General features: G+C 38.4%; 1 protein-coding gene across 3 annotated transcripts in view; it reads left to right on the forward strand.

Moving 5' to 3' along the window:
* The window catches only part of LOC307183917 (UDP-N-acetylglucosamine--peptide N-acetylglucosaminyltransferase 110 kDa subunit-like), a 33,832-nt gene extending 9,106 nt beyond the window's left edge, over positions 1–24,726 (forward strand). The window contains exons 3-4 of one of the 3 annotated variants that reach the window (XM_079917082.1): positions 865–1,027; positions 20,090–24,726. In XM_079917082.1, coding sequence (XP_079773208.1) covers positions 865–1,027; positions 20,090–23,239 — 3,313 coding nt within the window. In that variant the 3' untranslated portion in view covers positions 23,240–24,726. Of the gene's footprint in view, positions 1–864; positions 1,038–20,089 lie in introns of all 3 variants that reach the window. The other 2 variants (XM_079917083.1, XM_079917084.1) reach the window with 2 other exon arrangements.
* The last annotated feature ends 577 nt before the right edge of the window (positions 24,727–25,303 follow it).

A 25,303-nucleotide genomic window follows, 5' to 3' on the forward strand; every position in this document is an offset into this window, starting at 1 on the left:
GCATATATTATATACAAAATATATGAGTAATGAAATGTATTTCTATGGTTAATATGTTCATAATATTAATATGATATATCCTGTAATATTGATTATAAAACAATTATATCATAATATATAAATATATAATTATTATCTGATATAATACACTATAGTTAATATTCTATATAACAATATATAATGTATTAGTATAATTGTATTATATAGTATAAATATAATACATATATAAACTATATATCTTTTAGTTATACATTACACATACGAGTATGTATAGCTATTTATAATTTTATTGACATAGGAATCTGGTCATCATAACAATTGATGTAAAAATATGCAATATTTTCAATCAAATGGGCCTTAACCTCACTACCTACACATAACTACTTTTAAAATCTTGAACCCTGTCTAACTCATGCTTCCATATCTCTCAACCCGCTTTTCTACACATGCACGTAGACACACATTTATACACGATATATATGTATACTACCAGTTTTCAGTTCAATGTATATAAATATATAATATATAATTATATTCCTGTGTATGTATACAAATATAAATCAAAGGTATGTGTATAGGTATGTATTTCATATGTTTATATAAATGTACAAATAATGTATGTGTATATAAATACATGACTGTATACATACATACACAGAAATACACTTATTTAAACAAAAGGGACCTAAATACAGTTCTCTAAGAATAAAAAGTTATATCTCACTGTTTCAATAACAGTTTATAGTTTTCTACTGTATGTGCTTCTATAATTGTTATGAACATTTCGCATTTTTGTTGAATGTTAAGTTGTTTTAATTTTTTGCCTGTTTTTGTTTTTTGTTTGTTTTTTTTTTTCGTACGTAGGCCTCTCACTGTTGCGGCCTCTCCCATTGCGGAGCACAGGCTCCAGACGCACAGGCTCAGCGGCCATGGCTCATGGGCCGAGCCGCTCCGCAGCATGTGGGACCTTCCCGGACCGGGGCACGAACCCGTGTCCCCTGCATCGGCAGGCGGACTCTCAACCACTGTGCCACCAGGTAAGCCCAGTTTTTTGCCATTATTAATGAAGTTCTGAAGAATACAGTGGGCAAGATTACTTGAAAAACTCTCCTAAAAGAAAAGGGTTAGGTATGCTAGGTTAAATGTACACAACTTATTTTTAAGTGCATGGTTGATTTTGGAAGTGTGCAGTCGAAATGTCCAGGACCCATGAAGGAAGGGTGGTCCATGTGTGAGAGTGATAACTCTATTAAGAGTGGATTGAAGATCTTGATAGCTTAGAACAGAAGCTGGAAATCCTGTTTTTATGGAGCCAAATGGCAAATATTTTAGGCTTTGTAGACCAAAGAGGCAAAATTGAGGATATTATTTAGGTACTTAGGTAACTATTTAAAATGTTACCAGTTAAAACGTGAAAATTATTCATAGCCCATAGGCCATAAAAAATAGGCAGCTGTCTGGATTTGGAATACAGGCCGTAGCTGAATGACACACCTGGTATAGAGACTTGTTTTTAAATGGCCATGACCACATGGGAGGCAGGAGGTAAGACTCCATCCCTACTAGATGGGAAGTTAGAACTAAAGCTATCTATCCCTGGCTTCACCTTTAATGAAAGGGTGTGCCAGGAGAAAAAAATATCTGCTGGCAAAGGGAGACTAAGAGCAAATTCTCTTGGCCTCTGCTCTGGGTAGGAAACAGGTAGGAAATCTTGAGAATTCTGAACCGCAGATCTGTGTTCACAGTGTTTGGGTTGCAAATTTATTTGCGGTCTTGCAAACACAAGCTAAGAAATGAACTTACAATGCTCCCAAATCGGTGGTATTCCAAACACAAAACTAAACCCTTTCTGGAGAGGTAGACCTTCAACACAGGCCTATAGCGTTCCCACAGATAAAGTTTAGCTAAACGTGAGCTCATGATCTAAATTTACACAATAATGAAGAAATCAGCTACAAGTGGAGAGAATCAGCAAAAACAGTCAATAGCAGAATTAGATTCCCAAGGCCATCCATCAGATGTTGGAATAATCAGGTGCCAGGCAGAAAATATACATAAAACTAGAACTGAAACAAGGAGCAAGGATGTTTTAAAAGACTGGGTAGGATCTTTCAAACATTTTTAAAGTACATGTCATTGATAAAGCTAAAAACTCGAAGGTCGTGTAATACAGCAGATTAATCATGGAGAAGAGTGAAATTATGCTGTTTTTAAAAATATGGCAGATCAGATTTCCTGCCTAATTATATAAGTTGATTTATCTTAAAAAATACACAGTATTTTAAAGACTTATTGGCTGTAAAATAAGTTAAGTGTATGTCAAAGGGCTTCTCTGCAAAGAGAAGTGAGAAGTAGCAAAACAGACAAAGTCGAGGGGAAAAAATGTCAATATATACATTGCTATAGGGTCAACTAAGCCTTAGGCCAGCAACTATGAGGAGGAGCTGACCCTTAGATACGTACAACTAAGCTGGAACCTTCAAAAAGTTCAACTATTTATAAGTAAAAAGATTTATTAAAACTAATAACCAAGTGTTTTAATTGACATCAGAAGAGTAAAACAATAAACCCTGAGAACATAGAAAAATAGACAATAAAGATATGAGCAGAACTTAATAAAACAGAAAAAAGTATAAAATTGAGGTGATTTAGTAAGTCAAAAGAATATTCTTTGAAAAGATTTAAAAAAACAAACTTTGATTAAGCAAAACAAAAACGTAAGTAAATAATATACAGAAAGAATCAGGACAGTGTTATAGCAGAGAGTACAAACAGAGAATATATGAAATGCCAGTAAATTTGAACATTTCTGTAAAGTGGACAATTTCCTAGCTCCTAAAGTTTACCAAAACTGACACAAGAGGAAATTTGTAGCTAGAGTTCTTGTACCAGTAATGGAATTAAGTCAATAGTTTACAATCTTTCACCAAGAAAATACCAGACCCGGCCAGATCATTTGGGAGGTGAATTCTATCAAACTTCTGTTAAACAGATAACATCAATATTAACAAAGAAAAACTTCTAGAGAGTAGCAAAGGAAGAATGCTCCTTTATTGATTTTATGAAGTCTATATAATCCTAATCCTGAAAATAGATTAGGACTGTAAGGAAAAAGAAATTTACAGGTCAAATTTACTTGTAAATATAAAAGGAAAAATTTTAAACTATGATATTAGCTACCCACGTTCACTAGAGTAAGAAAAAGCTCGAGCAAGTTACGTCATCCAATGAATGAAAAGGTAGTTTAATGTCAAGAATATATATCAATAGATTGAAATCACCACATTTTATTTCTTTCCTCTGTCTCTTTAAAAAATTGGTAAGTACTTATATTGATCTCTCTTGTACTAGGCACTGTGCCAAGTCACTTACATATTTACTCCTTTAAACCTTCTATCATCCCTGGGGGAAAGTTCTATTTTGCTTCCATTTCTTAGCTAAGACTCTAACCCCCAGGAAAGTAAAGCAACATTTGTAAGTTTTTGTGGATGGTCAGTGACAGGACCAGTACAGGAACATCCAAAGTCTGTGCTTGGAAACAGTGCCCCATGTTGACACTCACATTACAGATGAAAGGAAAGAACCATGCACTTACCATATAGATTAAATCTCACATTACAGGTTAAAGGAAAGGAACCATGCACTTACATTATAGATTAATACCCACATAACAGGTTAAAAGAAAAAGAAACATGTGCTTCTCTCAGAAGTTGTAAAGAAGGCATATCCATTTCTAAATATATTTCCCAATTTCTTTTGCTTGTTTACTGACCTTTGTAGTGCATTTTGCCATGAGGAAAATTTTAATTCTTATATAATTAAATATATCCTTTTTTCTTTGTATCTTAGAAAGGTATTCCTCATGAATAATTTATTTCAAGTCTCCCAGGTTTCTGATACTTTTACACTTTCATTATTTTTTAACTTTTAACTAGTTGCTGTATCTAGAATTTAGTAATTCTATGATAGCTATATTTTCCCACTTTTGTTGAATAATTTTTGCTACTGATCCAAAACGTGAATTTTATTTTAATCTCAATTCCCTTATGCTCTTGCATCTAATTTTAAGATGCTTCCTATTCCACTGGTTGTTTTGTCTATATAAAACAAAATGCTACCTTAGAAATAATGTAATTATAATATAATAAATGTCATTAGTAAACAGAATACAATATATAATAAATAGCATAATATAAAATAACAAAATATAATTTACCATATAACAAGGTCAAAGGAGAGCAAAAGTATACAATCACTTGAAATATCCCCCAAAAGATATTTTATAAAATTCAATATTCATTTGTAATTTAAAAGAAAGAGTAAAATAGGGATTGATGAATGCTTCCAAAATAAGAAGAAATTATATGTCTAAAAGAGAAAGAGGTAAGTGATAGACTTTAGTAACACTGGCAATAAATGCAGGACAAGATGAGGATGCCTGATATAATGTTAAAGAAAAAGTATTATGTAACGTTGTTTTTGCAGCACTGATGAGTTCAGTGAAAAGAGAATCTCATAGAAAAGAGTATCTCGTTCTTCTTAATGTATGTACACTTGTCCATTGCATGAACATAACAGCTTATTTAACCAATATGTTACTGATCTGCATCTGGATTTCTAGGTTTTCATGGAATTTTATTATGCACAGTTGCTTCAAACACTAGGACTTCCTCTTATGTTTATATCTTTTGAAAGAAACAATATCTCCACAGATGATTTATCTGTGCTGGCTGCTAGCTGACTTTGGGTACTTCTCAGTTCTTCCCTTTACCTTCCTAGTCAATATGAAAAGGGAAGGCAAGAAGGTCTCCTGTTTCGAGACTGTAAAGATAGGTCTTGGTGATAAAGTCTTGGTGGTAAAGGCTAAAAGTATTAACCCAGAACAAATGTTTTTCCAGCTGTAACTGTGTGTGATTCCCTTGGCTTGATTCCGTAGAGGATGTAAGACAAGACTGTAGAATCTGCCCTCAAAGTGCTTCCAGTAGGATGAGCTAAGTCAAGTATGGTGGCATATCTAATTCAAGACAAACTATATAACATCTCCTTTTCTCTCCTGGCAAAACTTGGTGGAGTGAATGTAGAAGTCACTGTATGCTTTAAATTAAAGCAACACAATAAATCTTGTATTGGAAGGTGCTTATTCTGGTCTCTTTGTGGAGACGAATTGGAAATTGTCTAGAAGAAGGAAAATTAGGTTAACCGAAGTTAAACTCATAAATAATTGAGCATTAATTAAATATCTATGGTCTATGTTTCTCTTTGATCATAATTTCTCCCAATTTATAGACCTCTTTGATACCTGATTAATCCTTGTCAAAGATGCAGTTAACAATGATTATTACTGTGTATTAGGTTTTGCCTGGGCCCTGAAGAAACTATCCTAAATCACCAGCTATGATTGTCACTTGATTTCCTCACAGAGAACAATCAGAACTCCTTGTCTTAAGTGGCTTGGGATGTGAAACTAGTTAGTCTCTTAGATACTGTTAGAGGACCCTACAGAGCCCATTGGTGAAAGTTTGGAAAACACTGGGCTTCTTAAAATTGATTCTTGTAGTGCTTCAGGAAAGATCACTGAACCAAAAGGATAACGGTGTTTCTGGTTCTGTTGTTAGTGTTCTCCATGGAAACATTGCTGAAGCTTCTGGACTCAATTTCCTTCCCCATGTGTGAATGTCACTGAAAATATCCAACTCCATTCTATCCCCATGTAACTTCAGAAACTAAGCAAAATGAAGACTCAAAATTCATTTCAACTAATGAAATGAATATATAACATAGAATGGAACTGGGAAAATACCTGGTTTATATTCTGGAAAGTACCAACTATACAATTCTGGATAAGTTGCTTCATCTTGCTTAGTCTAATTTAATGCCCATCTCACAGGATGTTATGATGATTAATTTAATATCTTTGTATAACGTACAGTGTTATGTAATTTCTTCTTGTTTTTCTTGAGTAAATTCATATCCTTAAGCAACTCACTGTAAACAGTAGTTACTTACTTGCTTAAATTACTCTTGTCTTCTATTATCAGCTGAATTGTGTCCTGCTCAAGTTAATATGTGGAAGTCTTAACCCCCAATACCTCGTAATATGACTGTATTTGGAGATAAGGCCCTTAAGTAGGTAACTGAGGTCAAATGAGGTCAAATGGGTGGGCTCTAAATCAATATGACTGGTGTCCTTATAAAAAGAAAATATTAGGACACAGACATGCACAGAGAGAAGACCATGTGAAGACAAAAGGAAAACATGGCATCTACAAACCAAGAAGAGATACTTGAGAAGAAATCAATCCTGCTGACACCTTATGTCAGATTTCTAGCCTCTAGACCTGTGAGTGAGTAAATTTCTGTTGTTTAACCTCCTCAGTCTCTGGTACTTTGTCATGGCAGCTCTAGGAAACTAATACAACTTTTTATGGCCTCCTTGTCTCAAGTTGAAAGTTCAATATTTGGCATCATAGCTAGGAAACAAAAATATCATCTACATTCCTTGTTGTAGTCTTTCTTCCCCATTCTCATTGCTAGTAATTTCCATATTTGGGTCTGTTTGCTGTGCCTTGTAAACAGAGCATTACGCTCATTTCTGGTCTTACTGCTAATATACAGTAAATGTGCAGATACTGAATAGATTTTGGAGAAGTGCAGCATATAGTTGGCACATGTGTGTATGTCTGTGTATTCATATAATTTATACCTTTTCTCTATTTTCTTCCTTTGGTGTGAGCTAAGATTCTCTGCTTTTGTGACTAGTACTCCTGAGTACTAATCCCTGAATTTAATTCACCAAAAATTGCCAAAAATAATAATAATATGTGGAAAGAGAGAGTGATAGAGGGAGAAGAACAAACAATCAGGCAAGGGCAGTACTGTGAATTATTAGGGTCTTATTAATAAGATTATGTTAGTCTAGAGGAAATGACTGTAAATATCATAAGTGAGCCCAGTTGGTCTTTACTGACTGCTAGACACATCCCTGAGTTCTGTTCTTACTCTCCAACTGTATGATTACTACTGTCTGGAAGTATTAGAACAACTAAAGTCACTTAATGGAAAAGGAATATGTCTTTAGAGAATCAACAGTAAGTTTTCTATCTGATTAAAAAGGACTGTTGACTGTCTGGAAACCTCAGTCATATTTGTAAGCAGGAAAGCATTGGCTATTAAAAGTGGATGATGTAAAGAGATGAGCAGAAACTTTGGCGATAGGTATACCTGGATTTAATTCTCACTGCTACCGCTTGGTAGCTGGATAGCCTTAGGCAAGTTTCATACCTCCCTGAAATTCACTTAATTCAGTCTGTAAAATGGCATAATAACTTATTATAGCATCCTTTTAGGAATTTTAAATCAGTATTGAAATAAAAGTACACAATATATAGACAAGTATGGATTCCTCAATAGGTGTTTGACCTTTCATTTCTCCAGTATCCCACCCGCATCAAATAAAGAAAAATACTTTTTAAAATTTACGAATATTTCATTGTTCTAAAGTTAAAGCCATAAAAATAATCAAATGGCCTACTATCATACCGTTAGAAGAAAAAAAAAAAGGTGTTCATGAGAGTTCCATATTAGAATACAAGTTTTCCTTAGGAACCTGTTTATGTATGCTATTCTGCTCTTTACAATAAATAATTAAATTTAAAAGACTTAATTCCTCACTTTTAAGACCTTATTAGTTTACAAATTACATATTGACCTATGCTACATTTTATACCGACCCATGCTAATGAATTCAGTACAGAAAACAAAAAACACTGCACTCAAGCAAACTACATATATATATATATATATATATATATATATAAATATATATATAACTTAAATGCATTTATATCCTACCGTATCTCATAAAGCATTGTGGTAACTCACCGGAATACAGACAATCAAATATAATGGCAAAAGCACTTAATATAAACAGGGCCAAGGAAACGTAGAAGATGAAGAAAAGATGAGGGAAATGTGAACAGGAGGACGTGTAGTTAATCGAGTTGTATGTTTTGACCTTAAGATTCTCTGTGTGGGGACTTCCCTGGTGGCACAGTGGTTGGGAATCCTCCTGCCAGTGCAGGGGACATGGGTTCGGGCCCTGATCTGGGAAGATCCCACATGCCGCGGAGCAACTAAGCCCGTGCGCCACAACTATTGAGCCTGTGCTCTAGGGCCAATGAGCCACAACTACTGAAGCCCGCATGCCACAACCACTGAAACCCCAGCGCCTAGAGCCCATGCTCCGCAACGAGAGAAGCCACAGCAATGAGGAGCCCGCACACCACAATATAGAGTAACCCCCACTCGCCCCAACTAGAGAAAGCCCATGTGCAGCAACAAAGACCCAACACAGCCAAAAATAAATAAATTTATTAAAAAAAAAAAGATTCTCTGTGGATAAAACAACATGTAAATAATTGGTTACAAAGCCACATTATTTGAAGGTGCCAGAGTGCACATTAACAGTCTGACACAAAGGGACAGCACAGGAAAACTATTCAAAGATAAAGATTTTTAAATCTTTGCAGTTTGAAACCTTTTAGAGCAAGTATAATGAGCTCGACACACATTTCAACACTCAACATGTTAATTGCATTGTTCAAAGCATGTCTCAAAGTCATTGGAAATAGTTGCTGTCTCTGTCTCTGATATGTAAAACAGATGTGTGATGTGTAAAACTCAGGAGGTATTGATATCCACTTTTTGGCATCTGAACAGCAAACTAAGTTGTTTCACAGTGATAATAAAGAATGAAGTAAATGCAACAGTCAAATAAAAGACAAAGTACTGAGGGAATGTATTAACAAAACGAATCCAACTAAATTCTGGTGACCTGGGGCCTACGATTGTACACACTGCATGGAAATACCCCAGCCTAAATACTGGCATAGGAGGAAGGGTACTGCTAAGCCCATCACAGTATAATCCTTTTAAATGTCCCTTTCAAGGTTGTCTCCACTCAACACTGAGTATAGGAAATCTTCCCATCAGGCAGAAACACTGGCTGCGCAATGATTGACCAGGAAATTAACACACTAATGAATAATTGATGCTAATTTATTTCTATCTCTGACAACGGGAAACAGCACACACTCTGTGTCAATGGTATGTCCTCTTTCCCACTTTTCTAAATGGTCAATTATGTTTTTCCTTTCATTGCTTTATATCATGTGTGGCAGGCATGATGGGAAATGGCTACCAATGGTTCTGTTATTGATTTCTACCTTCATTTCACTGTGGCTAAAGAAGATACTTTGTATGATTTCAGTTTCTTAAAAAGGTATTGGTACTTGTATTGTGGCGTAACATATGGTCTTTCCTGGAGAATGTTCCATGTGTACTTGAGAAAAATGTGTATTCTGCTGTTGTTGAGTGGAGTGATCTATATATAGCTGTTAGGTTTAGTTGGTTAAATGTGTTCTTCAGTCCCCCTACCTCTCTACTGATCCTCTGTCTAGATGTTTTATCCATTATTGAAAGCAAGGTATTGATCTCCAACTATTACTTTAGAACTATCTATTTCTTCCTTGAATTCTGTCAATGACTGCTTCACATATTCGGGGGGATGTTTGGTACATATATGTTTATAGCTGTTATATCTTCTTGATAGATTGAACTTGTTATCAACATATAGTGGCCTCCTCTTCCTCTTGTGATAGTTTTTGATTTAAAGATTATTTTGTGTGATATTAACATGGCCATCCCAGATCTATCTATCTTCCTTCCTTCCTTCTTTCCTTTCTTTTTCTCTCTCTCTCTTTCTTTCTTTTTGTTACTATTTGCATGGGATATTTTATTCTGTGCTTTAACTTTCAACCAACTTGTGTCTCTTGAAATTTAGTGAGTTTTTTGCGGACAGCATATACTTGGATTATGGATGTTTTTAAAGTCCATTCTGCCAATATTTATCTTTTTTTTTTTTTTTTTTTTGTGATACACGGGCCTCTCACTGTTGTGGTCTCTCTCGTTGCGGAGCACAGGCTCCGGAAGCGCAGGCTCAGCGGCCATGGCTCACAGGCCCAGCCGCTCCGCAGCATATGGGATCCTCCACGAACCTGTGTCCCGTGCATCGGCAGGCGGACTCTCAACCACTGCGCCACCAGGGAAGCCCGCCAATATTTATCTTTTTATTGGAGAGCTTAATCCACTTACTTTTTCAAAAATTACTGATGAGGAAGAACTTAATTCTGTCTGTTTCCTGGCTGTTTTCTGTATGTCTTATGCATTTTTTGCCCCTCATTTACTCCATTACTGACTTCTTCTGTGCTTAGCCGATTTTGTTGTAGTGAACTCTTGATTCCTTTTTCATTTCTTTTTGCATATAGTGTATTGATATTTTCTTTGTGGTTATCAAGAAGATTACATTCACCCTTCTGAAGTTCAACCAATATCATTTGAATTGAAACCAACTTCAATAGCACACAGAAACTCTGTTCCTCTACAGTTCCATTCCTCCTCCTTACATTATTGTTGTCACAAATTACACCTTTATACTTTGTGAGCCCAATAACATGGATTTATGATTATTTTATGCATTTGTTTTTTCAATCATGTAAGAAATAAAAAGTAGAGTTACAAGCCAGTAGCACAATACTGGCTTTAGTATCTGCCCATGCATTTATCTTTACTGGAGATTTCTATTTCTTTATACAGCTTCGAGTTGCTGTCTAGTGTCTTCATTTCAACCTGAAGGTTCAATTTAGCATTTGTCATAGGGCAGTGTTAGGAAGTTGTAAAACAAACGCCCTCAGCCTTTGTTCATCTGGGAATGTGTTAATTTCTCCCTAAGTTTTGAAACCCGTTTGGCCAAATATAGAATTCTTGGTGGACAGTTTTTCTCTTTCAGCACTTTAATTTTGTCTGGCCTCTTCCGTGGTTTCAGATAGGAAATTAGCTATGAATCTTTTTGAGGATCCCTGCTTTGTAACAAATTTGTTTTTTCTTTCGCCTTTGGGAGTAAAGATTCTTTCTCTGTCTTTTGGCATCTGAGAATTTGATTATACTGTTTCTTGTTGTGGCGTTCCTTGAGTTTCTCTTAGTCCTGAAATCAGGCAAAGATTTACAGCAACCAAACACATACTGAACCCGGGAAGAGGCAATTTGAAAATGGCAGGAAAGCTTTGTGGCATTTTTACTTGCCCTTGCCCCATCTACTGTTAGTGTAGTGGTGGTCTTAAAGTGGTGGGGTCTTAATGCAGTGATAGTCTTAAAGTAGCAGCAGACCATTCGTAGTATGGGACCCTCAATCCTGCTTCAGGAGGGAGCAGAAGAGACCATACTCTCGGATTATTATGTGTATCTGTTCTAACCTGTCTGGGAGCTACCTGAAGGACTGACACAAGATGCTTATCTCTGTCTTAGCTAACCTGGAACACAGTCTGGAAAAGCAGCGGTCATTGCTCAAAAAAAGTGCAAGGTGAACTAACAAAGCACAGATGGCTGGGGCAGAAGACTGTGCATTGAAATACAATAGACCACATAAGATGCAGGAGCAAAAGTTGGGGGAGATTCTTTGGGAACTTAGAACATACAAAAAGTACACATGTGTCCAGAGAAATTAAGAAAACCACAAGCATACTCAAGATAAGATGCATGTTCTGAAAACACCAGAGGAGTCTCTCAGCTTTTACCATGGGCTGAGCCCTGAACTCAGTGCAGGTCAGCTAAATGTTGAAGGAGTGATCCAGCAATCTGCACAATGGGGAGAGGTGTGTGGTTTTGAGTGTGCATGTGGATGTGCTTGTGTATATTTGTTTTTGTCTTACGTGCAGGAATTCAAAGACATCTCTGTCAAAACATTAGCTAAACATGAACTAAAGGAACAGAGACTTCAGTGCCTACATACGATAAGGGGTACAGTCATTGCAAAACTAGTTTGGAAAGGTCCCTAAACAAACAGACTACTACAGCCTTCAACAATCCAAAGCCCAGAAAACCCTGGGAAAGTGGGAGAATCTGATTTCCATAGACACCACATTATAATATTTGAAAGCCAAATGTTCAACCAAAAAACTCACAAGGTATACAAAGACATGGAAAAGTATGGTCCATTTAAGAAAACAAATTAATTGATGAAACCATCCCTAAGGAAGCCCAGACTTTTCTCCATTGCATATTCTTGCCTCCTTTGTCATAGATTCATTGACCATAAGTGCATGGGTTTCTTTCTGGGCTCTCTATTCTGTTCCAGTGATGGATGTTTTTGTGCCGGTACCATACTGTTTTGATTACTGGAGGTTTGTAGCACAGTCTGAAGCCAGGGAGCATGATTCCTCCAGTTGTGTTCTTCTTTCTCAAGACTGTTTTAGCTATTCAGGATCTTTTGTGTTTCCATACAAACTTTAAAATTATTTGTTCTAGGTCTGTGGAAAATGCCCTTGATATGTTGATATAGACTGCATTGAATCCGTAGATTTCCTTGGGTATGATGGTCATTTTAACAATATTAATTCTTCCAATCCGTGACCATGGTATATCTTTCCAGCTGTTTGTGTCACCTTTCATTTCTTTTATGAGTGTCATATAGTTTCCTGGGTACGGGTCTTTTACCTCCTTAGGCAGGTTTATTCTTATGTATTTTATTCTTTTTTATGCGATTGTAAATGGGATTGTTTCCTTAATTTCTCTTTCTGATAGTTCACTGTGAGTGTATAGAAATACAAAATTTATATATAGAAATCTATTGTATCCTGAAAATTTACCAAGTTCATGTTTGAGCTCGAATAGTTTTTTGATGGTGTCTTTCAGATTTTCTATGTATCATGCCATCTGCAAACAGTGACAGTTTTACTTTTTCCTTTCCATTTTGGAGTCCTTTTATTGATTTATTTTTTCTTGTCTGATTTCTGTGGCTAGGACTTCCAAAACTCTGTTCAATAAAAGTGGTGAGAGTGGGCATCCTTGTCTTGTTCCTGATCTTAGGGGAAATGCTTTCAGCTTTTCACCATTGACTATGTTAGCTATGGGCTTGTCATATATGGCCTTTATTATGTTGAGGTATGTTCCCTGTATGCCCACTTTCTGGAGAGTTTTTACCATGAATGGATATTGCATTTTTTCAAAAGCTTTTTCTGCATCTATTGAGGTGATCGTATGGTTTTTAGTCTTCAATTTGTTACTGTGATGATAAGAGACCTAAGACAGCTACAGAGGCTAAGTGACCTTTCCTTCCCTCAATGGGTAGGTATCCTTCTTCTGCCTTCTCATTGAGTTAGTATCTGAGTAAAGAACTGCCAGGTGTCGTTTAGTTCACAATACACTGCTGTGGCAATATAGAAATGAATTTGCCTAAGTCATTTGGCTTTTCTCAATTATAGTAAATGAATATACTGAATAAATACTTCAACGTAAGGATATATTCTTAAAAATATATTAATGTAGGCAACTTCAGTGGAGAACTGAAAACAAAACAAAACATTCAGGTAAAGGGCTGAAATAAAAGTACACTCAGTTGTATCCAGTTTCCTCTTGTAAATCTCTCTTTTTAATTTGAGTGGACAGTCACTTGAGAATATCTGACTTGGGGCTAAGGAAATCTAAGCCTTCTTGGCCACACTGTATTCTCTTATGTCATTTAATAAAGACACCAGTTGGGCTGCTGAAAAAAGAGTGGGAAAAATCAATCCCTCACATCCAAAGGGCGCCTCTTGAAAATATGTGTGTTGTTGTAGTTATTTTGCTCTTCTGGCCTCAGAAGTTCTAATCTTAACCTTAGCCCCTCATGGAGAGAGACTTTGTAAACCAATTCCCACATTACTCATTATGTGACTGTTGAAAAAGAGCAACCCAGCTCTTTTCCTGTGCTTTCAACCAGTTATCTTCTTCAAAAATCTGTTTGGATTGTTATACCTTAATCTTGCCTGGCAAGGGACTTATGGGAAGGTTCTTATTGTTTGAAAGTTTGGTGCCAGTATCTGCAAAGAAAGAAGAAAGATGTGTTTATCAAACATCCCAATAGTGAAGGTGTGTGAAAGCAACTTTTGAAAAAGTTAATCTGTCAGAGTTTAGCCGTATTATTACATTTTATTTTATTCATTGAAAATAAATAATTATCAATGAATCCTTTCTAGATTTTCTAGTTTCCCAAAGTTCCCTGTATTCACATTCTAAGAGGAAAAATGGTATTTTAAGTCACTGCTCTCCACCTTATATTATTTATAATCACTCCTCGTGACTTCTTCCTTCCAAGAAACGTGATCCTGAGAAGTGTCCTTTGTTTGTCTTTGTGGAATAAGTGATGAGGATGCGTCCTGGAGACGTGTGAGATGTTTAACTTGTGGCATAATGAAACTAGGATGGAGAGTTCTGGAAAGATCTGGAAAGGTGGGTGGTAGAGTGTAGCCAGATGTGGGAGAAGAGAGACGTACAGAGAGAGGGAGAGGAAATTTTCAGAGGGAGAAAATGAAACAAATAATTAAATAAGTTTTGTTGTGTGGTGTGGGATGCAAGCCTTTCTGTCCCCCTTTCCTTCACAATGTCTTTGTTAAAGATTGTGTTTTTCATTAGTTTTACTAAGATAGGATTTGCCGTTTTGTTTGGATACTGAGAATGGACCCATGGAAACAGTTACATTTGGGTTATCTCTGACTGTCTTTAATGAAGAACATAAATATTGGCCACACTATCTATGCACATGCTATCACCATGCCTTTTTTGTTCTCTGTTCATATATCTAAGTCCTCTTCTTTCTTTAAGGTCAATCTCAAATCTCATCTGAAATGTACATTTATTGATAGATTCGACCCATAATGAACTGTCCCTTCTTTGTCCTCCTTAGGCTCTGATTATTTATAAAAACTCATTTTTGAACTTAGAAACTGTCCAATGTGATATATTAGTTATTTCACCAGCATATGTTATATCCTGAACACAATTATACGCTTTTGTGGGAATGGGATCATACATTCTGTAATTTTTCTCAGTACTTACACTTACTTTGATAAAAAGCACATTCATTCATCTAAACATTTATTGGGTGTTAATTAAATATCTCAACTCAGTAAATATTGTTTGAATGAATGCATGCATGAATGAGGGAGTGTGCAATAGGTAGCCTAATGTACCGCCCAATGTGAGAAAACCAAAAACGTAAACACAAAAGCAAGCCAAAAAGTGGACCAGGACTTTCTGTAAAATATCCTGCTTTTTGTTGGATGATGCCATGAAAATCAAGATGCTCCTGAAAGGTCTTAATAGCTGACCAAGAATAGTAAACAATTGAAATTCTCTCAGGCTTCTTCAACCCTATCTCTGGACACATTTATACCTCTCAGGAATGGTATTAAAAGAAGAGATTAATAAAGCTTTTATAGATGAGTTGATAAATCTCTAAAGATTTAAGTCTTCATTGCCTGCTAGGTTTTCTCTATTTTGGGTTTCCAAAAGATTTCAATAAACCACAGGATAATTAAAAATTAGACATTATCTTTCTTACCTTGACGTTTTTTGATGGTAAGCACCTTTTTATTGTCTCCATAGTGCTGCCCAATTTCCACCAGTACAGTACTGAAGTGAATTTTGCTCTGGATGGTGGGATATATAAGATGTAAATGAATTGTTTGTATATGTTTTCGAATTCTTCAGAAGGGCCTGGCCATGGAAATGCATTGAATATTACTTAAATAACTAAAGTAACTTCCTCAGAATTATTATTCTATTCTGGTTAGGATACTATCTGCTCTGGTTTGTTAAAAATTTCGCTTTAGAGTGGTTTTAATTTTGTTTCTGATAGGGTCCTAGGATTTATTGCCACGCCCATCCTGCATCTGTTTTTCTTTGAATTACTCTCCTTGCAGTTTCTGATTCATACAGGGCCTTACAGGTTAGTGACAACCTGGCCATCACAACGCTGGGAAGGAGAGGCCTGCTTTTCAGAGGTGTTGATGTTTTCCGTACCTGAAGGTTTTCAAGAGATATCAATCTTCCTCACCACCGCCCTTGGCCCTCTTAATGGACTAAGCAGTTCCTCATGAAATTTCTGTAGGATATCTGTACCAACTTCTCAATATTGTTCCATCCTTAGTCTAAATTCCTGGCCTCAAGATAATGTTAGATTTCTAGCTCCAGCCCCTGTTTACATAAGGCCTATACTAAGGAACGGAACCCACAGACATCAGTCCGCTCTTCTTTCTCTGGATTTAATTTCTCTGTTACTTTCTGAAACATGCAGGTGTTCCTTTCTTTCTTTTAATCTCTGCTATGTGCTTTTAACTTTTTCAAAATTGACCCAGAATGTACATGTGTCTCCAGTAAGAGTACATTAAATTGAGCTTAGTCTGCTATTCTACTGGCATATTTGAGATCCAGATAATTTGCTACTTAACTGGATTCAATGACCTGTATATTTCAGGCATCTAAAACTCACCATGTTCCAAATTTCCCTCCTTATAGTTAGTAATTTTCTTGGGAATCTGGATGAGATTAAATGGAATAAAGTTAGTGAGTGGCCCAGGAATGCCTGAAAGTTTGTTTGTCAGAGTGGCCAGGGAAAGTTAAGCAAGGAAGAAGCGCAAATGAAAAACAGAATCCCATTATTATGGCTGAGTTTACTCCCAGGATTCCATGCAGAGCTCTCTGTAGAGCTGGGTTGGGTTATAATTTATGCCAGAGCTCTACGTGGGGCTGACACCATCTCATGCCAAGCTCTCAGTTCTGGACTAACGTCATCTCTGGTCCACTCTGTGGAGTGGAAACTTTGGAGGAATGGCCAATGTGTTCCACGGTGTAGGAAGAGGGAACTTGTGAATGTGACTTTCTAAATTGTGGAGGAACTAACCACTGTAAATGTGCCTTGAACTATGTTGTTTAATTTGACCAGTGAGATCAGTGACATTCCCCTTGAATGAAATGCTGCTACGTATATGAGCAGAAAAACAAAACTGGTATAAGGAATAGATAGCTAGTGGGAAGCAGCCTCATAGCACAGGGAGATCTGCTCGGTGCGTGACCACCTAGAGGGGTGGGATAGGGAGGGTGGGAGGGAGGGAGATGCAAGAGGGAGGAGATATGGGGACATATGTATAACTGATTTACTTTGTTATAAAGCAGAAACTAACACACCATTGTAAAGCAATTATACTCCAATAAAGATGTTAAAAAAAAAAACTGGTATAAGGAGATGGAGAGACTGGGAGTCTTATTTTCCCACCAATTAACTTTGCCTCTGTGACCATGACCTTCCCTTTGAGTCTCCTAGACCTTGGGGATGATCGCAGCCCCTTGAGTTGGGTGACAGCAACCCCATCTTCACTAGAACCTCTATAGTTAACTTTGATTTTTCCCACTCGGTCTATCCATCCCATGTATGCAGTCAGACATTTGATCTTGGACTTTTCCTGATAAAATATGCTTGAATATAACCATTTCTTTTCACTCCCACTGCTACTGCTATTGTCACTGCCTTAACTAGGGCTTTATCTTTAAGTTCTTTATATAAATATATAAATATCTATCTATAAATATAATATACAAATAAATAAAATATAATATTAATTCTGATGATTTTAAAGTCTTTTCTTGATAAAGACTTTTCCTGATAAAGATACACAATATCTTATATAAATATTTTTGTATTATCTGTTCTTAGAATTTTAGCCATATGATTCTATCTCTTGGTTTGTCTAGAAGTTTTCGATTGAATGCTGGCTATTTTATTTGGCTTTTTTTGTTTTTCTCAGTGGAAACGTTGTTTTGCTTCAAAATATTTTATTCTACCTGGAAGTAGCAAATCTTCAAATTACAATTTTTTAAATGCTTTCAAATATCAATACTATAGGTGTCACAAAATCTAGAAAAATGACATTTAAAAATGAAATGTGTCTCTATAAAACTTTCCCCCACTCTTTTAGCTATATATTCTTTAACTGCCTCCTCATACGACAGTTTATGTATTTTCGAAATCAAATTTTAAGAAATAAACTTTGTAGTTTTTAGACATAGATTTCTTGTACCATGGTTGATTAGAATTTGCTTCTAGTTATTAATAGTTTAGAAAAGTTTATTTCAGCTTCACAATTTATTATTGATAATGTCACATTAATTTTCATTGTTAACTTTGAGAAAAGCTCTATGGATTACTTCCTCATAAATATTTACTATTATAAATGCATTACTGATTTCAGTACTGCTATAGGTTTGTGCATTACAGGGACTCTGATAAAATACTCATTCACACCATTCCATTACACACATTGTGGATGGAGTATATTCATTCATTCATTTATTTAGTTAGTTAGTTAGTTATTTAGTTATTTATTTTTGGCTGTGTTGGGTCTTCATTGCTGTGCGCAGGCAGGCTTTCTCTACTTGCAGGGAGTGGGGGCTACTCTTCGTTGCGGTGCACAGGCTTCTCATTGCGGTGGCTTCTCTTGTTGCAGAGCACGGGCGCTAGGCACGGAGGCTTCAGTAGTTGTGGCTCGCAGGCTCAATAGTCGTGGCTCACGGGCTCTAGAGCGCAGGTTCCGTAGTTGTGGCACACCGGCTTAGTTGCTCCGTGGCATGTGGGATCTTCCCGGACCAGGGCTCGAACCCTTGTCCCCTGCATTGGCAGGTGGCTTCTTAACCACTGCGCCATCAGGGAAGCCCCTGGAGTATATTCTTGACAGAAGAAAATTTCCGTTTTGACTAAGCATTGATGAGAACTGAATCTTTGACTTATCTTTCACATGCCTGATGATTGAAATAATTTTCCACAGAATAGCTTCTGGTTTTGTACTTTTCAGTTCTTTTTTTCTTCTTCAAACGCACATGCTTTGAGAGCTGTGAAGTGCAAGACATGGCTATATTGTAAGGTGGTTTTTGTCCTTATGCTTCTGTGTCTTGTGCTAGTTAAGTCAGTAGAGTAGTCAGTATGAGTACTGGAAGTTATTCCTGTAATGGGATAGTATATAGTCAATTACATATGGTGGTGTCTGAAAATCACATAATAGCCTCACTTAAAACATCTCCTTAGGGCTTCCCTGGTGGCGCAGTGGTTGAGAGTCCACCTGCCGATGCAGGGGACACGGGTTCCTGCCCCGGTCCGGGAAGATCCCACATGCCGCGGAGCGACTAGGCCCGTGAGCCATGGCCGCTGAGCCTGTGCGTCCAGAGCCTGTGCTCCACAACGGGAGAGGCCACAACAGTGAGAGGTCCGCGTACCACAGAACAAAAGAAAATCTCCTTAGCCAGATTTCAAAAAAGCCTGTGGCCATTCCAATATGATCCAACATAGCGGAATATGATAGAAGGAAAATTGGCAAAGAAAGAGACGCTGGTCTTACCTGATGGAAGTTAAAATATCTCACTTTTGACAATTTTGCAAAAACGTATAATTACATGAATTAATTTCTAGGGTTCTTCATAGGACCTCAAAAGGAACCCATAGAGTTGTGGAACAACAATAGAAGCTTCTGTGATGAGAAGCCCGGGCACCGCAACAAAGAGTAGCCCCCGCTTGCCGCAACTGGAGAAAGTCTGAACGCAGCATTGAAGACCCAATGCAGCCAAAATAAAAATAAATAAATAAAAATAAATAAATTTATTTTTAAAAAAGTAATACTCAGGTTTGAGGCATGAGAAGAGAAATTAGCTAATCCTTTCAGAACTTTTAAAATATCAAACTCAGTCTCTAAGATTTTAGCATTATATACAACATCGATTACTAATTAGTGGTTTGGGAAGGCCAATTTAAAATTTTCTGATCTTACTGTATTGAAATTCACGGCCCTAATGTTTTCCACATTGACTATATGAATGATGAAGTAGAGTCAATCATGTATTTCCTTTCCGACTGGGCAGAAAACAAAATTTTGAAAAGTGTTTGGACTACTGACTTTTGATTTCTTCTAAGGCAAGTGTATAGGTAATTTTTATTCCCTGATTAGGAGAAAAATGGTGGAAGAGGGCAGGGTTAAGAATGAAGATTTCAAGAGCGTGAGAGTTAGACGACCAACCAGAGTTCCTAAGGTTCGGTGCCTGTAACTGTCGCCGCCGCTTAAGCCTGCCAAAGCAGTGGTACGGCTGCTGCCCTCGTATTTGCTACCTCTAGAAACATTCTTGCCAGTAGTGGTGGCAGCGGGACTCAATTACCCCCTTTTCTCACTCTCTGCAGACCCTCCAGATGGCGTCTTCTGTGGGCAACGTGGCCGACAGCACAGAACCAACGAAACGTATGCTTTCCTTCCAAGGGTTAGCTGAGTTGGCACATCGAGAATATCAGGCAGGAGATTTTGAGGCAGCTGAGAGACACTGCATGCAGCTGTGGAGACAAGAGCCAGACAATACTGGAGTACTTTTATTACTTTCATCTCTACACTTCCAGTGTCGAAGGCTGGACAGATCTGCCCACTTTAGTACTCTGGCAATTAAACAGAACCCTCTTCTGGCAGAAGCCTATTCGAATTTGGGGAATGTGTACAAGGAAAGAGGGCAGTTGCAGGAAGCAATTGAGCATTACCGGCATGCATTGCATCTCAAGCCAGATTTCATCGATGGTTATATTAACCTGGCAGCCGCTTTGGTAGCAGCAGGCGACATGGAAGGGGCAGTACAAGCTTACGTCTCTGCTCTTCAGTGCAATCCTGATTTGTACTGTGTTCGCAGTGACCTGGGGAACCTGCTCAAAGCCCTGGGTCGCTTGGAAGGAGCCAAGGCGTGTTATTTGAAAGCAATGGAGACGCAACCGAACTTTGCAGTAGCTTGGAGTAATCGTGGCTGTGTTTTCAATGCACAAGGGGAGATTTGGCTTGCAATTCATCACTTTGAAAAGGCTGTCACCCTTGACCCCAATTTTCTGGATGCTTATATCAATTTAGGAAATGTCTTGGAAGAGGCACGGATTTTTGACAGAGCTGTGGCAGCTTACCTTTGTGCCCTAAGCTTGAGCCCAAATCATGCAGTGGTGCATGCCAACCTGGCTTGTGTATACTATGAGCAAGGCCTGATAGATCTGGCAATAGACACCTACAGGCGAGCTATTGAATTGCAACCACATTTCCCTGATGCTTACTGCAACCTAGCCAAGGCTCTGGAAGAGAAGGGCAGTGTTGCCGAAGCAGAAGATTGTTATAATACAGCTCTGCGGCTGTGTCCCACCCATGCAGACTCTCTGAATAACCTAGCCAATATCAAGGGAGACCAGGGAAACATTGAAGAGGCAGTTCGCTTGTATTGTAAAGCATTAGAAGTCTTCCCAGAGTTTGCTGTTGCCCATTCAAATTTAGCAAGTGTATTGCAGCAGCAGGGAAAACTGCAGGAAGCTCTGATGCATTATAAGGAGGCTGTTCGAATCAGTCCTACCTTTGCTGATGCCTACTGTAACATGGGAAACACTCTAAAGGAGATGCAGGATGTTCAGGGAGCCTTGCAGTGTTACACTCGTGACATTCAGATTAACCCTGCACTTGCGGATGCCCACAGCAATCTGTCTTCCATTCACAAGTATTCAGGGAATATTCCCGAAGCAATTGCTTCTTATCGCACTGCTCTGAAGCTTGAACCTGATTTTCCTGACGCTTATTGTGATTTGGCTCATTGCCTGCAGATTGTCTGTGATTGGACAGACTATGATGAGCGAATGAAGAAGTTGGTCAGCATTGTGGCTGACCAGCTGGAGAAGAATAGGTTGCCTTCTGTGCAGCCTCATCATAGTATGCTCTATCCTCTTTCTCATGGCTTCAGGAAGGCTATTGCTGAGAGCCACGGGAACCTCTGCTTGGATGAGATCAGTGTCCTTCATAAACCACCGTACGAACATCCAAAAGACTTGAAGCTCAGTGATGGTCGACTGCGTGTAGGATACGTGAGTTCTGACTTTGGGAATCATCCTACTTCTCATCTTATGCAGTCTATTCCAGGCATGCACAATCCTGATAAATTTGAGGTATTCTGTTATGCCCTGAGCCCAGATGATGGCACAAACTTCCGAGCGAAGGTGATGGCAGAAGCCCATTATTTCATTGATCTTTCTCAGATTCCATGCAATGGGAAAGCAGCTGATCGCATCCATCAAGATGGTATACACATCCTTGTAAATATGAATGGTTATACCAGGGGTGCTCGAAATGAACTCTTTGCTCTCAGGCCAGCTCCTATTCAGGCAATGTGGCTGGGCTACCCTGGGACCAGTGGCGTGCTTTTCATGGATTATATCATCACTGATCAGGAAACTTCACCTGCTGAAGTTGCTGAGCAGTATTCTGAGAAACTGGCTTATATGCCCCATACTTTCTTTATTGGTGATCATGCTAATATGTTCCCTCACCTGAAGAAGAAAGCAGTCATCGATTTTCAGTCCAATGGGCACATTTATGACAATCGGATTGTGCTGAATGGCATCGACCTCAAAGCATTTCTTGATAGTCTCCCAGATGTGCAGATTGTCAAAATGAAATGTCCTGATGGAGGAGACAACGCAGACAGCAGTAATACAGCTCTTAATATGCCTGTCATTCCTATGAATACTATTGCAGAGGCAGTTATTGAAATGATTAACAGAGGACAAATTCAGATAACAATTAATGGATTCAGTCTGAGCAATGGACTGGCAACTACCCAGATCAACATTAAGGCTGCCACTGGAGAGGAGGTTCCCCGTACCATTATTGTAACCACACGTTCTCAGTACGGGTTACCGGAAGATGCCATTGTGTACTGTAACTTCAATCAGTTATATAACATTGACCCATCTACTTTGCAGATGTGGGCAAATATTCTGAAGCGTATTCCCAATAGTGTACTGTGGCTGTTGCGTTTTCCAGCAGTAGGAGAACCTAATATTCAACAGTATGCACAAAATATGGGCCTTCCCCAGAACCGTATCATTTTTTCACCTGTTGCTCCTAAAGAGGAACATGTTCGGAGAGGCCAGCTGGCTGATGTCTGCTTGGACACTCCACTCTGTAATGGACACACCACAGGGATGGATGTCCTTTGGTCAGGGACACCCGTGGTGACTATGCCAGGAGAGACTCTTGCTTCCCGAGTTGCAGCTTCCCAGCTCACTTGTTTAGGCTGTCTTGAGCTTATTGCTCAAAATAGACAAGAATATGAAGACATAGCTGTGAAACTGGGAACTGATCTAGAATACCTGAAGAAAATTCGTGGCAAAGTCTGGAAGCAGAGAACATCTAGCCCTCTGTTCAACACCAAACAATACACAATGGACCTAGAGCGGCTCTATCTACAGATGTGGGAGCATTACGCAGCTGGCAACAAACCTGATCACATGATTAAGCCTGTTGAAGTCACTGAGTCGGCCTAAATGATGACTGTGTGCACAGGAGAATTACCGTGTACCTGAGCCTCAACCTTCTGGGGGAAAGGGAACTACTTTTTCCTTATCTGTACAATACCATGCTGCAGATGGGTGACAGACAATGATAAGAAATAGCACAGCCAGACTTGCTTCCTGCATGATCGTGATCACGATAGGGAGAGACACAAGAGATGGGAAACTGCTGTTCCACAAGGAGTCTCCATAGAATTTTGCAGCAGCCAGGTGTCTGGAAGGTCTGGAAGGTAAGTCTGGAAGGTCTGATCTCCCTTGGTCTTCCATGGGATGGATGGTTAGTGTGGAAGGGAGATAGAGATTGCCCAGCCATTTTGTGATTATCATGGATTGATTGAGTCTTCTGAATTAATATTTTTCTTTATATTTTGGGTATTGGAGCTTTTAAAAATGTTTGGTTTCAGGTATTTTTATTCATGTGAAGTGTGTATGATTCTCTTGAGATAAGCTTTTAAGCTAAAATATTCCTTGTTTTAGCTTCTGAACTCTACAGATAAATGGGGACTTTGCTGGTGTAGTCTTCTTATAGGTTTTATAAACCACTTGAGCCTATATCAGTCATTTTAGTGTCTGACATAATGTTTGGAACTATCAGTGCTTTGTTGGTGTATAGATGATGGCTTAAATTCTTTTCCTGGTCCGTTTCCTTCTTCCCCTCCCCCAACTTTAAAAATTCTCCTGTAACTTGGCTAACAAAAAACCAAGTCTGATTCAAAACCTCCCAGAGTGTTTCTCTTAACCGCATCATCTGGTGCCAAATGAAGATCCTTAGGAGTGATTATTAATTCTGAAGGGCACAGTTGTGGTACTGTCACTGATGATAACGACAATGGATTTTTGGCCCAGAGTTGTGACCTATTTCACCAGTGTTTTACCGTTGACTGCCCCTCTATGCTGCTTCCAAAAGTGATAGTGTGTGTTAAGATTTTTACTTTCATTTCTAAAGTTTGTTTTTTTTTTAGTGAGTCCTGTTCTTCCTTTTTCTTTCAGCAGAAATGAAATCCCAGGTAAGTATAAGTATTCAAGTATTTGATCAGTAAGTCACAGTTATCTCCAGTACATTAAATAACTTTCATCAAAAAACATGTTATAGGTAAAAAGCTCTGAAGGACCAGCTATGTATATGATAATTATGTTTCAGACCTTCTAGGGTATTATATATAATAACTTGTCTTCTGGACGTGGTCTTGAAGTCTTTATGGATCCAGCCTCAGTAGTAGTGAACTGCACTGCTACTTGGTTTGGAGTACAAATTAGACCTTAGCCCTCCTGGAGGTTGAGTTTTTGGTATTGAAAACCATAGGAATGAAATTATTGTATTGCAACAAAGGATCGAAGGCTTGAGGCTTAAACAAGGCAACATACGTGTGGAAAGCAGTCAGCCATGAGGGCAGGTAAGGACATGCCAGGCATGCGGCCGCTGCTCGAAGGGACTGTCCCTACTTGTTCCCCTCCTTGTTCCATTCCATGGGAGATAAATCACCAGGGCCCAGAGATCAGAAAGAATGTAAAATGAGACAAGCAAAGCTGTCTCCCCCCTGCACATGCAGGTTATTTTTGATGCTTCTGGGTTTATGGGTTTCCTCCCAGGGAAGTTAACCTTGAGCCGAGACAGTCCGTAGATAATGTAAACCACCATCTGGCAGCCTTCCGATTTCTAGTCTAGATAATCTGCAACTGTAGCATAATAAAATTTGCCTTGCAACCATCGGTTGTCTTGGTCCTTCTGACCCCACCCGTCGGTGCTACTTCAGTTCCTTACCCCTTCCCTTCTGACCCTGGGCGGTGAGATCCTCTTTCTCCGGCTGGACCGCGGCAAGTGGCACTCGAACAGGGACCTGAAGCGTGAAGGCGGTTAAAAGAGAAAGAAAGTGCAGGTAAGAGAACCCTTATGCAAAATATGTGTGGCCACCAGTAAAAGTGAAACTAATAGAGGCATAAGGCAATAGTCAGAAGTAAAATAAGATGGGGCAAAAGGGCTCAAAGAGTGTGAATTATTTGCTCAGGTTTTACTTTTGATGCTTAAAGCTCGGGGTA

Source organism: Stenella coeruleoalba, assembly GCF_951394435.1.
Source record: "Stenella coeruleoalba genome assembly, chromosome: 3".
Classification (NCBI taxonomy): Eukaryota; Metazoa; Chordata; class Mammalia; order Artiodactyla; family Delphinidae; genus Stenella; species Stenella coeruleoalba.